The sequence below is a fragment of the Hyla sarda genome, chromosome 1 (assembly GCF_029499605.1).
Source record: "Hyla sarda isolate aHylSar1 chromosome 1, aHylSar1.hap1, whole genome shotgun sequence".
Lineage (NCBI taxonomy): Eukaryota > Metazoa > Chordata > Amphibia > Anura > Hylidae > Hyla > Hyla sarda.
In genome coordinates, this window is record NC_079189.1 from 427,266,229 (window position 1) to 427,281,956 (window position 15,728).

A 15,728-nucleotide genomic window follows, 5' to 3' on the forward strand; every position below is an offset into this window, starting at 1 on the left:
TCTTATCTCCTATCCTCTTGTCTAGGGGCGAAGTACCTCTTCAAAGTTTAGGGTAATCTTATACAGGTGATGAATTGATCTTACCAGATGTAATAAAACCCTTAGAGCATCTCTTGCCCGTTCTGGGTTCTGGAGGATCTCCGATAGGGCTTGACCAATCAATGATGATGTACTGTTCAGCTTCACATCACTCCCTATAAGCATGAACCCTGCGGATTGATAACAGATAATGAAGATGAAGCCAGTACAATTCAATGCAATTATTTAGATTATGTATGAATTATTTCACTTTTATGTATTTAATTTCAATAGAATGTATAAAATGTTTATGATCAACTGCTTTTAATATTTGAAAGATAATGATTGTCAGTCTATATAGAACACCATCTCATGATCATGTCTGTCAGTCTATATACAGCAGCATCATGTCGGTCGGTCTATATACAGAAGCATCTCATCATCATGTCTGTTAGTCTATATACAGCAGCATCATTGTTGTCAGTCTATATACAGCAGCATCATTGTTGTCAGTCTATATACAGCAGCATAATGTCTGTCAGTCTATATATAGCAGCATCACATAATCATGTCTGTCAGTCTATATACAGCAGCATCATGTCTGTCAGTCTATATACAGCAGCATCACATCATCATGTCTGTCAGTCTATACACAGCAGCATCATGTCTGTCAGTCTATATACAGCAGCATCATGTCTGTCAGTCTATATACAGCAGCATCATGTCTATCAGTCTATATACAGCAGCATCACATCATCATGTCTGTCAGTCTATACACAGCAGCATCATGTCTGTCAGTCTATATACAGCAGCATCATGTCTGTCAGTCTATATACAGCAGAATCACATCATCATGTCTGTCAGTCTATATACAGCAGCATCATGTCTGTCAGTCTATACACAGCAGCATTTCATTACCATGTCTATTGGTCCATATACCGTATACCGCAGCATCATCATGTCTTTCAGTCTATATAGAGTAACATCAGTAAATCTGTAATGTCAAGGATATTCAGAGAGTATGTAACGTAGGGTGTGCTTGACTGTGTGAAAGGCTGAGGACGGGTCTAGAATGAGGGGCACAGATCAATGTTGTGTTCCTTTAACCCTTTGAGGACCAAGGGACGTATTTGTCCCATGTTTTTAATTAATGGGGTATGGCGTGGGCTCCTGACTCGAGCCCATGCCATACCGGCCGGCTCTCAGCTGATTCTTGTACCTGAGGGCTGGCGTTAATAGCCGACATGCGGTGATCGCTGCGGACAGCTATTAACCATCAAAGCTGACAGTGGCATCTAAAGAACACTGTAAATGCTGTATATACAGCAGCATCATGTCGGTCGGTCTATATACAGAAGCATCTCATCATCATGTCTGTTAGTCTATATACAGCAGCATCATTGTTGTCAGTCTATATACAGCAGCATCATTGTTGTCAGTCTATATACAGCAGCATAATGTCTGTCAGTCTATATATAGCAGCATCACATCATCATGTCTGTCAGTCTATATACAGCAGCATCATGTCTGTCAGTCTATATACAGCAGCATCACATCATCATGTCTGTCAGTCTATACACAGCAGCATCATGTCTGTCAGTCTATATACAGCAGCATCATGTCTGTCAGTCTATATACAGCAGCATCATGTCTATCAGTCTATATACAGCAGCATCACATCATCATGTCTGTCAGTCTATACACAGCAGCATCATGTCTGTCAGTCTATATACAGCAGCATCATGTCTGTCAGTCTATATACAGCAGCATCATGTCTGTCAGTCTATATACAGCAGAATCACATCATCATGTCTGTCAGTCTATACACAGCAGCATCATGTCTGTCAGTCTAAACACAGCAGCATTTCATTACCATGTCTATTGGTCCATATACCGTATACCGCAGCATCATCATGTCTTTCAGTCTATATAGAGTAACATCAGTAAATCTGTAATGTCAAGGATATTCAGAGAGTATGTAACGTAGGGTGTGCTTGACTGTGTGAAAGGCTGAGGACGGGTCTAGAATGAGGGGCACAGATCAATGTTGTGTTCCTTTAACCCTTTGAGGACCAAGGGACGTATTTGTCCCATGTTTTTAATTAATGGGGTATGGCGTGGGCTCCTGACTCGAGCCCATGCCATACCGGCCGGCTCTCAGCTGATTCTTGTAGCTGAGGGCTGGCGTTAATAGCCGACATGCGGTGATCGCTGCGGACAGCTATTAACCATCAAAGCTGACAGTGGCATCTAAAGAACACTGTAAATGCTCCCTGGTGGACCATTGTGGAGGAGTGCTTACCTCTGCTTCCTTGCTGGTCCCGGCTCTCGTGTTGATAAAGCCTGACAGGACCAGGCTTAATCAATGGAGTGCAGATTACACAGATCAATGTGGTTCTATGGTACCTCATTGATCTATATGAGGAATCTAAAAGTCCCCTAAGGGGACTAATAAAGTGTAAAAAAAAAAGTTTCATAAAAGTAAAAAAATACACACATTAACCCCTTCCTTATTAAAAGTTTAAAACACCCCCCTTTTTCCCAAATTCCATATAAAAAATATAAAAACATATGTGGCATTGCCACGTGTGTAAATGGCCGAAGTATAAAAATATAATGTTAATTAAACTGCACGGTCAATGGCGTATATGTAAAAAAAATACCAAAGTCCAAAATTGCATATTTTTGGTCACTTTGTATACTCTAAAAAAATTTATAAAAAACGATCAAAAAGTCCCATCAAAATAATGTTACCAATGAAAACTTCAGATCATGGCACAAAAAATGAGCCCTCATACCACCCGGTATATGGAAAAATAAAAAAGTTATAGGGGTCAGAAAAGGACAATTTTAAAACATACACATTTTGGTGCATGTAGTTATAATTTTTTTAAAGCAGGAAAATAAAGGAAACCTATATAAATTGGGTAATTTAACCGTATGGACCTACAGAATAAATACATGGTGTCATTTTTACCAAAAAGTGCACTACGTAGAATCGGAAGCCCCAAAAAGTTACAAAATGGGCGTTTTTTTTTCTTCCAATTTTGCCCCACAAATATTTTTTTCTGGGTTCGCCGTAAATGTTATGGTGAAATGATTGATGTCATTACAAAGTAAAATTGGTGGAACAAGTACAAAAATGGAAAAACCTGTGGTCCTTAAAGGGTTAAGAGTTAACAGATCATTAGTGATTCTGGTTAAAAGGGTTTCAGTAGAGTAATGGGTTGGGATAGAGTGTTGGATAAGAGGTGGGAGGACAGTTCACGGTAGACATATTGTTCAATGCGTTTAGAGGTAAACAGGAGTACTGAAATAGAAAAAAGAGTAAGGTTAGGTTCAGACTACGGAATTTCCGCCTGCAATTTCACTATGAAATTGCAGGCGGAAATTCCGCTTACTAAAATGTATAGTGTAGTGAATGGTTTTCCGTTCACAAATTCACACTTCGGAATTTGTGAAGCGGAATTTGTGAACGGAAAATCCGCTTGGAAATTTCCACCTGAAGAAAGGCGTTGCTCTTTCTTCAGGCGGAAATCCGCGCTGAACACATTGCAGTCTATTGGAGACTTCAGTGTCCGCGCGGTCCTAGCGCCGACTGATTCAGTCGGCGCGGCCGCACTTGGAATCTCCGGGCGGAAATTTTCTGTCCGGAGATTACGTAGTCTGAACCTAGCCTAATCGTAGACAAAGAGGATGGATTGAGGGATTAAAACTTGCCTGGAAAGGGGTAACTATTTACTTACCCAATTGGGCTTCATTGATACCAAGTAGCCCGAGATCTGTCAGTCAAACTCAATGTGGCAGGGGCGGTGCCCAGATGGCTAGTTAACCCATTCCTGGCTATTTTCAATTATTTCTCTGAAATGCAGCAGCATGTCAGAGTAAATCATAGTTCATTGTAATAAGTGAGCCTGTCCCTCTTCTCAATCGAAGAAGGAAGGATGTCAGGGGTTAATAGGTGAAGTTGCAGCCAGCTATACATTTCATTGCTGCAGCCACTGCAGAGGAAATGTAGTATTACATGGCAGCCATTCAATAGACATGTAATACACGAACAGGCCAGGTCCTGCCAGTGCAGGAGCCTCTGACTCTTAGCAGCCATTTGGCTCACAGAGCTGGTCCATATTTGCCCTAAATGTAATATATAAGCTGTTAGGGACCTGTCTGATAAAAAGTGTGAATTCAGCTTTAAAGGGGTACTCCACCCCTAAATATCTCATATCCCATCCCTGCTGCACCCGCGTTGGTTTAGAGCGTCGGGTGCAGCGCTGGAGCCTCGTGATGTCACGGTCATGCCCCCAGCTCGTGATGTCACGACCACGCCCCCTCAATGCAAGTCTATGTGAGGGGGTGTGGCTGCCATCACGTCCCCTCCCGTAGACTTGCATTGAGGGGGCGTGGTCGTGATACCATGAGCTGGGTGTGGCCGTGATGTCACAAGCGGGGCGTGACTGTGATGTCATGAGCCTCCGCCCCGCCAGTCATCCGTCATGGAGCATAGTTTGTTCCGTGCACCGGATGTCTAGGGTGTCGCAGCCGAGATCACGTGGGTCCCCAGCGGCGGGACCCATACGATCAGATATCTTATCCCCTATCCTTTGGATAGGGGATAAGATGTCTAGGGGCAGAGTACCCCTATAAAGGCAAAAATGATATGCAAAATTATATGCAAAAATTATAAGGCAAATATTATAAAAAGGTATCAGTAGAGAAAATGGATCAGTTGAGAAAAGGATCAATAACATAGGGTTGATTTGGGGGCTTTTAAAGGGTAATATTTATGTTACCTCTGCCTTCCATGTTGCACTGCTTACACTGTCAATAGTAGTGGTGACCTATTCAGTGTCACACCTAAAAACTGCTGAGTGCTGAGGTCGAGGTAAAACTACAGCTTTTCAGAATTTCTCCCAGTGCCAAAATACTTGCTGAATACTGCGCATCTGCATTTATTGGCCACAAGTGGCAAATTCATTGTCTACTGTATAAATAATTAACATGGCCCCAAATGAGGCAATCCATTCCCTTCTCCTGTAAGAGGCTACATTACATTTATCTGTAATTATGACCCCTATACCCTAAAAGAGGAAATCTGCCAATGTTCTAGTTGTGGGATTTTCATTTAATTCCGTAACTTAATAAACTGGTAACACTGAAATATTGATCACAACCTTTTCCTTGCCATTATGTTTCAGTTAACATATTAGAGGCAATAAACAAGAATTTCCCTGTACTAAAGAATACTGATCAATAATTTAATTTGCGGAACTCTCTGGATTACTGTACAGAGGCAGATTAGTGAGAGCTGTACCAATACTACCGCATCCTCTTACACATGGCATAAAGCAGCCAGTTTATTACACTGTCCCATTGTTAGCAGCTATAATTCAACTAATCCGCAGTTAGCATCAATCCTAGTGATATGAGATTAGTGAGAGCAAAGGTCTAATTGTTCCCCGTTAGGGAATCTTTCGGCATCTTATTCTATAGGAGTCTACTATATAGATTGGTACAGGATGAACTGCCTTTGTGCTGTGGTTTTAGCTACTGCCATCTTTTAGTTGGAGCAATGCTGTGTGGATAGCCGTAAGCAAACTGGATATATCATCTTCATGTACGCTGCAATTCAGGCTGCAGTTGATAGATGTGGACATGTAACATGGGCTCTGAATAGGCTCAACCTGAAGGGACTTTTGTTGTTCCAAAAATACAATTATACAGTATTTGAAATAATGAAAATGGGGGGCATTTACTAATCTTTTACTATGTAGTCTGGTTTTTACCCTGTTTTTTTCTACTTCATTTTTGACTATGTGCGACAAATTTACTAAATTGCTGCACGGCATTAATAAATTTGGCACACATAGGCAAAAGTGGGAAATTTACTTCATGTAGTAGAAAAAATAGTCTGTTCCTTTTTCCTGCTGTCTGAATAGGTTTGGCAGCTAGGTTTCCTTCTGGATCTTTTGTTTTTGAGTTTTTTTTAGCTTTTTCACCACATCTAAATAATTCAATAACTACAGTGGTCCCTCAAGTTACAATATTAATTGGTTCCAGGAAAACCATTGTAAGTTGAAACCATTGTATGTTGAGACCATAACTCTATGGAAACAGGGTAATTGGTTCTAAAGGCACCAAAATGTCATCCAAAAATAGGAAAAAGTGACAAAGAAAAATAAGTAGATAACTGATATAGATAAAGCAAATCCTTACATATAAAAGTAAGAAAGATCTGCTGGGAGCTGTAAATCACTGTCTATGTCAGTGTTTCCCAAGCAGGGAGCCTCCAGCTGTTGCAAAACTATAACTCCCAGCATGCCTGGACAGCCAAAGGCTGTCCGGGCATGCTGGGAGTTGTAGTTTTGCAAAAAATGGGGCCACCCTGCTTGGGAAACACTGGTCTATGTAGAGGACAGGAGCTTCTTCAGGGGTCCTGTACAGTACAGGCAATGTCCAAAACAAGTAATGGAGTTGCCCTCACCTGGTGTCCAAAAGAGCAGCTAACCCTGATACAGGTAAAGTGTACAGAACATGAAATACCAGTCAGTGCATACACTTCAGTAATACAGGGGTTTTACCAGTGAATGCCCATTTTGATTGGTTGGTTCTTCCAGCCATTGACACGTTTTACAGATCTGGACTGTCTGTAGCATTGTATGTTGAGTCTGGTTTCAACTTACGATGGTCCAGAAAAGACCATTGTATGTTGAAACTATTGTATGTTGAGGCCATTGTAAGTTGAGGGATCACTGTAAATTGTAGTCATGGCTCAGAAGTGGTAAACGGCGTTTAGTGTGTGTGTGTGTGTGTGTGTGTTTATTACATTTTTTTAACACAGTTTTTTTCTCCCTAAATGTACTTACACTTTTTTTTTTTTTGGTTACTTCTTCTACAGATCTGTGTATCCTGTGGACTCCTTCGGATTCGGTGGACTACTTCGATGACCAGCGTTTTTCTTTGCTTGATGTTAATAAAATGGTTAACGAGGGCTTGTGGGGGAGTGTTTTTTGTAATAAATTTTTTTTAAAACCTGTTGTGTTTTATTTTTTATTTTACTTTACTAGACAGGCTTAGTAGTGGAAGCTGTCTTATAGACTGAGTCCATTACTAAGCCGGGCTTAGCGTTAGCCACAAAAACAGCTAGCGCTAACCCCCAATTATTACCCCGGTACCCAACACCACAGGGGTGCCGGGAAGAGCCGGTACCAACAGGCCCGGAGCGTCAAAAATGGCGCTCCTGGGCCTAGGCGGTAACAGGCTGGCGTTATTTAGGTTGGGGAGGGCCAGTAACAATGGTCCTCGCCCACCCTGGTAACGTCAGGCTCTTACTGTTTGGTTGGTATTTGGTTGAGAATAAAAATAGGGGGACCCTATGCGTTTTTTTAAATATATTTAATTATTTATTTAAAAAAAAAAAACGCATAGGGTCCCCCCTATTTTCATTCTCAGCCAAATACCAACCAAACAGTAACAGCCTGACGTTCCCAGGGTGGGCGAGGACCATTGTTACTGGCCCTCCCCAGCCTAAATAACGCCAGCCTGTTACCGCCTAGGCCCAGGAGCGCCATTTTTGACGCTCCAGGCCTGTTGGTACCGGCTCTTCCCGGCACCCCTGTGGCGTTGGGTACCGGGGTAATAATAGGGGGTTAGCGCTAGCTGTTTTTGTGGCTAGCGCTAAGCCCAGGTTAGTAATGGACTCTGTCTATAAGACAGCTTCCACTACTAAGCCTGTCTAGTAAAGTAAGAAAAAAACACAACAGGTTTTAAAAAATTTTTATTACAAAAAACACTCCCCCACAAGCCCTCGTTAACCATTTTATTAAAATCAAACAAAGAAAAACGCTGGTCATCGAAGTAGTCCACCGAATCCGAAGGAGTCCACAGGATAAACGGATCTGAAATGAGAAGAAAACAAAAAAAATGGGTTAGTACATTTATTATCACCTGCTCACACATCTCCCGCCCCGCACGACTACAACTGCCAGCATGCCCTTACAGTAAGGAGATGCTGGGAGTTGTAGTTGTGTGGTGCAGGAGATGTGTGAGCAGGTGATAATAAATGTGACAAGCTTGTCCCCTGCCCCCAGCTGCAGGACTACAACTCCCAGCATGCCCTTACAGTAAGGTGGGGCGGAGGCCGGGCACAGTGTTTCCCAACCTGGGACTTGTAGTTTTGCAACATCTGGAGGCACCCTGGTTGGGAAACACTGTTTTAGGCCAGTGTTTCCCAACCAGGGTGCCTCCAGATGTTGCAAAACTACAAGCCCCAGCATGCCTGGACAGTCAAAGGCTGTCTAGGCATGCTGGGAGTTGTAGTTTTGCAACATCTGGAGGCAACCTGGCTGGGAAACACTGGCCTAAAACAGTGTTTCCCAACCAGGGTGCCTCCAGATGTTGCAAAACTACAAGCCCCAGCATGCCTGGACAGTCAAAGGCTGTCTAGGCATGCTGGGAGTTGTAGTTTTGCAACATCTGGAGGCAACCTGGCTGGGAAACACTGGAATAAAACAGTGTTTCCCAACCAAGGTGCCTCCAGATGTTGCAAAACTACAAGTCCCAGCATGCCTGGACAGTCAAAGGCTGTCTAGGCATGCTGGGAGTTGTAGTTTTGCAACATCTGGAGGCAACCTGGCTGGGAAACACTGGCCTAAAACAGTGTTTCCCAACCAGGGTGCCTCCAGATGTTGCAAAACTACAAGTCCCAGCATGCCTGGACAGTCAAAGGCTGTCTAGGCATGCTGGGAGTTGTAGTTTTGCAACATCTGGAGGCAACCTGGCTGGGAAACACTGGCCTAAAACAGTGTTTCCCAACCAGGGTGCCTCCAGATGTTGCAAAACTACAAGCCCCAGCATGCCTGGACAGTCAAAGGCTGTCCAGGCATGCTGGGAGTTGTAGTCTTGCAACAACTGGAGGCACCCTGGTTGGGAAGCCTGCGCAACTTACCGGCTTCCGTAGGATCCAGCGCCGCGCGACACTGCCGCGCGACACTGCCGCGCGACAGTGCCGCGCGACGATCTCCGACAGCGATCGTCGCTGGAGCCTCGGAAGGGTAAGTGAACCTCTTCGCCGGTCCCCTTCAGCTGTTTAGTTTTGCAACAGCTGGAGGACTACAGTTTACAGACCACAAACCAGGGGTCTGCAAACTGTGGCCCTCCAGCTGTTGCAAAACTACAACTCCCAGCATGCCTGGACAGCCAATGGCTGTCCAGGCATGCTGGGAGTTGTAGTCTTGCAACATCTGGAGGCACCCTGGTTGGGAAACACTGTTTTAGGCCAATGTTTCCCAACAAGGGTGCCTCCAGCTGTTGCAAAACTACAACTCCCAGCATGCCCGGACAGCCAATGGCTGTCCAGGCATGCTGGGAGTTGTAGTCTTGCAACATCTGGAGGCACCCTGGTTGGGAAACACTGTTTTAGGCCAGTGTTTCCCAACAAGGGTGCCTCCAGCTGTTGCAAAACTACAACTCCCAGCATGCCCGGACAGCCAATGGCTGTCCAGGCATGCTGGGAGTTGTAGTCTTGCAACATCTGGAGGCACCCTGGTTGGGAAACACTGTTTTAGGCCAGTGTTTCCCAACAAGGGTGCCTCCAGCTGTTGCAAAACTACAACTCCCAGCATGCCCGGACAGCCAAAGGGTGTCCAGGCATGCTGGGAGTTGTAGTCTTGCAACATTTGGAGGCACCCTGGTTGGGAAGCTTGCGCAACTTACCGGCTTCCGTAGGATCCAGCGCTGCACGACACTGCCGCGCGACAGTGCCGCGCGACGATCTCCGTCAGCGATCGTCGCTGGAGCCTCGGAAGGGTAAGTGAACTTCTTCGCCGGTCCCCTTCAGCTGTTTAGTTTTGCAACAGCTGGAGGACTACAGTTTACAGACCACACACCAGTGGTCTGCAAACTGTGGCCCTCCAGCTGTTGCAAAACTACAACACCCAGCATGCCCTGACAGCCAAAGCCTATGGCTCTCAGGGCAGGAGCCCGGGCTGACATTACAGTGCAGCCGCCCGGGCTCCTCATACGGTCTCCCCGCTACCCCCCCCCCCCTTGTCTCCCGCCCGGGCTCCTCATACGGCCTCCCCGCTACCCCCCCCCCCCCCTTGTCTCCCGCCCGCGCCGCTCAGCTCCCGCTGCTACAAGACTACAACTCCCAGCGTGTCCTCACTCTAAGGCCATGCTGGGACTTGTAGTCTTGCAACAGTAGACAGATGGGAGTTGTGTGGCGCTGGCAGGTGAGAGGGGGGGTTGTAAATCACTGCAGTGTCCCGGTAGCGCAGTGAGGGCAGCGGGGAGAAAGTATGTCGGAGCCCGGGCGGCAGCAGCTTTTCCTGCTCCATGTTGGAGCTGGAGTAAATTTAGTCAATTTTTACGGCCGTTGCGACAGTTTATTGCGCAACTGCGACTGTCTCAGTTAATAAATTCCTGACCACTGCAAGTAAAAAGTGAAAACTTGCGTAAATTAAGCGGGAAAAAAAAATTTGACTTTCTAGCTCTTGCTAGGGAAAGTCGCACAATTTATAGGGTAGGCGCAATTGCGACAATTTTGCGCCAAAAATAGTCAGAAAAAACTGACTAAACCCCTTAGTAAATGCCCCCCAATATGTTTACGCAATTAGAAAACTTATCCAGGAAAGCAAATTTCTTCTGAAAACAGCATCACACCTGTCCTCAGGTCGTATGTAGAGATGTGAGGTAAACTTCAGAAACGATGGGAATATCGGCGCTGACCAAGGAGAGGACAATAGAGCCAGGTGTGTAGCGAACAGATTTAATCCAATGCGACGCGTTTCACCGCGCTTGCGCGGTTTCATCAGGCATCATGCATGATGCCTGATGAAACCGCGCAAGCGCGGTGAAACGCGTCGCATTGGATTAAATCTGTTCGCTACACACCTGGCTCTATTGTCCTCTCCTTGGTCAGCGCCGATATTCCCATCATTTCTGAAGTTTACCTCACATCTCTACGCCATTTCTGGGAAGGCTGCAGACTGAGATTATCATACCAAACGCACATCTTGGTTGTGTGGGAGTACGCACAACCTGGCAGGGTGAGCCTTACTTTTCCCTCCCCCTCTCACACACCTGTGATCCGTTGGTTCTTCACAAGGGAGCGCCTGTTTTTCTCTTTGCTTTTCAGGTTGTATGTGGTATTTAAAGGGGTATTCCAGGCCAAAACTTTTTTATATATATAAAAACTGGCTCCGGAAAGTTAAACAGATTTGTAAATTACTTCAATTAAAAAATCTTAATCCTTCCAATAGTTATTAGCTTCTGAAGTTGAGTTGTTGTTTTCTGGCTAACTGCTCTCCTATGGAGTTCTTATGGGGATATTCTCCCATCATGCACAGCTCGCAGGACGTGACATCATCATTGAGCAGTTAGACAGAAAACTTCAGAAGCTAATAACTATTGGAAGGATTAAGATTTTTTAATAGAAGTAATTTACAAATCTGTTTAACTTTCCGGAGCCAGTTGATATATATATAAAAAAAGGTTTTGCCTGGAATATCCCTTTAAACTTACCAGGCTCAAGCATCTGCCAACTCCTGGACAGTCTGTGGTGCAATGTGGCGTTGGTGGATGGATCGAGACATGATGTCACAGATGAGCTCAATCAGATTCAGGTCTGGGGAACGGGTGAGCCAGTCCATAGCATCAATGCCTTCCTCTTGCAGGAACTGCTGACACACTCCAGCCAAATAAGGTCTAGCATTGTCTTGCATTAGGAGGAACCCAGGGCCAACTGTACCAGCATATGGTGTCACAAGGGGTCTGAGGATCTCATCTCGGTCCCTAATGGCAGTCAGGCTACCTCTGGCAAGCACATGGAGGGCTGTGCAGCCCCCAAAGAAATGCCACCCCACACCATTACTGACCGTTCATGCTGGAGAATGTTGCAGGTAGCAGAAAATTCTCCACGGCGTCTCCAGACTCTGTCATGTCTGTCACACGTGCTCAGTGTGAACCTGCTTTCATCTGTGAAGAGCACAGGGTACCAGTGGCGAATTTGCCAATCTTGGTGTTCTCTGGCAAATGCCAAATGTCAAATGTCCTGCACGGTGTTGGGCTGTAAGCACAACCCCCACCTGATGACGTTGGGCCCTGTTTCTGACCATTTTATTGGACACATGCACATCTGTGGCCTGCTGGGGCTCATTTTGCAGGGCTCTGGCAGTGCTACACCTGCTCCTCCTTGCACAAAGGCGGAGGTAGTGGTCCTGCTGCTGGGTTTTTGCTCTCCTACGGCCTCCTGATGTACTGGCCTTTCTCCAGGCAGTGCCTCCATGCTCTGGACACTACGCTGACTACACTCACTATATGGGTATATGCTCTTCAGGAGACTGTGAAAGCTGGGTGGCATGCAGTACCCAGTGCAGGGCTCACACCTTTTCTCCAGCTTTATGTGTACTGCCTGTCACCCAGCTTTCCCAGTCTCCTGAAGGGAGTATCTGTCTGGTGGAGCAGCCATATTGGAGAGGAGACATTGAGTAAAGTGCCAGAAGAGTCACACTAGTACTCTGCCATTCAGGAGTCTTAGTGCAGGACCTAGAGTACTTCCCCAGCTTTATAAGTCTCCTGAATGGCAGACTGCTAATGTGACAACTGGTACTTTATGTCTTCAATACGGCTGCCTCACCAGACAGATATTCCTTTCAGGAGACTGGGGAAGCTGGGTTCCAGGCAGTACACAAAAAACCAAAGAAGTACTGTGAGCCTTGCACTCTGTACTATTTGTCACTCAGCTTTCCAAGTCACGAGAAGCCCTAACCCCAGAAGTGATGCTGTCTGTCCTCCCTCCACTTGTCACTTAATATGGCAGCTGTACCGTCTCCCTGCCTCTGCTTTAATCACCCCTCACACTAACTGGGTGACACCACAGCCCACCATGCTTCTCTGCGCCCCTTCTTTCCTCAAACCCCTGGCAGGTATTGAAATAGGTATCAGGGACATTTGCACAAGTACAAGACCTCATGCAAATGTCCAGTAACAGCACTGATACCGATATCGGATCATCACTACTATCTACTGTGAGGAGCATTATATTTGGATCAAACTACTATGGGGACTCTCAGGGGGTCACCACTGTGTGGGAGCCCTATTAATGGGGAAACTACTGTGTCAGAGCACTTTCATGGGGGCAATTACTCTGTGTGGCCACTACTGGGGGAAGGGGTTACTATTAGGAGAGTAACTACTATGTGGGGGCACTATTATTATGTGGGGCACATAAGGAGGCATTATCACAGTGTAGAGCACTATAGATAGAAAGTCTGTATAGGTACAGGATGCAGGAAAAGTGCCAAGCCTAAAATGATAGTCTGAGAGATTCTACGGAAACTAGTCTGCTGGAAGAAGTCACCATCTAGGCCTGGAGGGAAAAAAAGTAACTACTCCGGGTTTTATTCAGTATCTGTATATTCGGTCACTGTGTGGTGATAATGTATAATAATGAGGTGGTGGTATTATTTGTCCTTTGTGTAGTGGTATTATCATACTAGTTTTGTTTGGCATAATGGGTGTGTGTGGGGAGGGGGGTCCAGGTTTTGTGAAAAGGTCAGTCTATAGTAGCTCATCCGCCATTGCATGTATATAATCTATATTTAAAGGAGAACTCCAGAATAGAAAAATTGTCCTCCATACTGCCGGCAGTAAAAAATAAAAAATAGATACATACCTTCCTTCACTCCTACAGTGCCTCCGGTAACCTACTCCGGTCTCTGCCGCGATCCTCTTCCTGGTTGCCGGTGGTCGGCAAGTCATACTGCACTCAGCCAATCACTGGCTGTCATATAGGCTGACAGGCAGTGTGACGTTTTCGGCCACGACAGCAGGTGCCGGGGCTGAAAACGTCACACTGCCGCTCAGCCTAACGCCGGCTGAGTCGGGACTTTGCTGCGGACGGTGATTGGCTGAGTGCAGTATGACTCGCCGACCACTGGCACCCAGGAAGAGGATTGCGGCGGAGACCGGAGTGGGTTACCGGAGGTACCGGGGGAGCGAAGGAAGGTATGTATCTATTTAATTTTTTTTACTGCCGGCAGTATGGAGGACAATTTTTCTATTCTGGAGTTTTCCTTTAAATGTGCCTATGGGTGTATTTACATGTACAGTAGTTTGTGCATATTTGACGCTGTGTTCAATAATTTATTTTACATTGAAATCTGCAGCTTCAAATCTTGTGCATGAAATATGGGCAGAGAAGTGCGCATGTGATTACACCCTAGAAATATATGTAGAATTTCTTAGGGAAAGGTTCAGCACTTTGTTCTGGTATATTACAATTCACAGCTTGATTGTACATCCATAGTGCAAGAAACCATTGCTATCAAATATTAAACCACAGTATTTGATAGCAATGGCTGGACTTATCCCTGAGGACCAAGAAAACTCTTTTATTCCTTTGTTCTGATGATCAGGACAATCTCAGCAGACCCCGCTTTTTGAATAAAAGATGATTTACAGACCCTCTTTTTTTTATTAATTTACATGCCAAAAGAGCTGAATGGGTTAAAACCCCTGCACCTCTGCCTGCTATTATCTTTATGTCATTGTTGCCAGAGGTGTAACTTGTAGCTTCTGGGCCCCAATGCAAAGTCTGAAAGTGGCCCCAAGTGCCAATTATATTACTGGTCACTTATGAGGCAGATGTGTTTGGAGCCCCCTTAGGTTCTAGGGCCTCAATACGACTGCTACCTCTGCACCCCCTATAGCTACGTCCCTGATTGTTGCCATTTCAGCACACACATCTACCCATTCTTTGAGCATGGATAGGAGATAACTACTGCAGATTGTGCTGACAGTGGGTAAAAGCTGAATACCATTACTCACGAATTATATCAGGTCGCTACCATAGCAGTATACCAACCCTAAAAAGACATTTTGATGATCACTTCCACTTTCTAAAATTGTGCCTTAAAGGAAAAGTGAACCCTGTGATAATATTCTGGCAGAGCATTATAGCTTCCAAGTAGCAGCATCTGCTTGAGCCTTGTGAGGGCCCAACAATGGCCACTGACCAGCCAGATTGTCGCGCACTGTCTGCCTCTTGTTGGTCCATGTAAAAGGACCCTTAGAACAATATATATGTCATTGTCTTCCATTGTATGTTTCTAATCTGATTGTATTGTGGTAATGATTGTTTTAGCCTTTTACTATAGATATAATAAAATATAAGATTTAGACAGTACTTTTCCAGTGATATTAGTTAAAGGGGTTTTCCCACCATCAATTATCACCCATTAACAGTTATTAGTGAGGATCTGAGTACAGGGGCCAGTAGATGTGAATAAAGTAGCAGAGTACATGTCCAACCATTTCTCCATTTAACCAGGTGGACAGTGAGGGTCCCAGTGTTTGAACTCCCAGTGATCACACATTCATCACCTATCTGCCTCACAGCCCTTGACAAAGCTGATTCGTCAGCAAAATGTCGGGGAGGCTATCAGTTCATGTATTAATCCAGCGGCATAGTGGCACATACTAGCAGGGCTACAGTGCTGTGCACAAGAATAGTGTGTGAATAAAGCCAGCTCACTAACCCTAGAGAGGAGAAGCCAAATTACTCTCCCAGATTAACCACTTATATACCGCTGATACTTTTAACATTTGTTTTTGGAGGGTACAACTTTTAAACAGTATATAATAAACATTACCATTTTATGGGGGGTTTCTAGTAAGGGTTTTCCCCGCCAGGGCATCACCCCTTAAAGGGG

General features: G+C 45.1%; 1 protein-coding gene across 4 annotated transcripts in view; it reads right to left on the reverse strand.

The window, feature by feature from the left end:
• The window catches only part of TTC28 (tetratricopeptide repeat domain 28), a 652,388-nt gene that overhangs the window by 14,489 nt on the left and 622,171 nt on the right, over positions 1-15,728 (reverse strand). For all 4 annotated transcript variants that reach the window (XM_056529536.1, XM_056529528.1, XM_056529545.1 and 1 more), the window contains one exon: positions 85-209. In XM_056529536.1, coding sequence (XP_056385511.1) covers positions 85-209 — 125 coding nt within the window. The remainder of the gene's footprint in view (positions 1-84; positions 210-15,728) is intronic.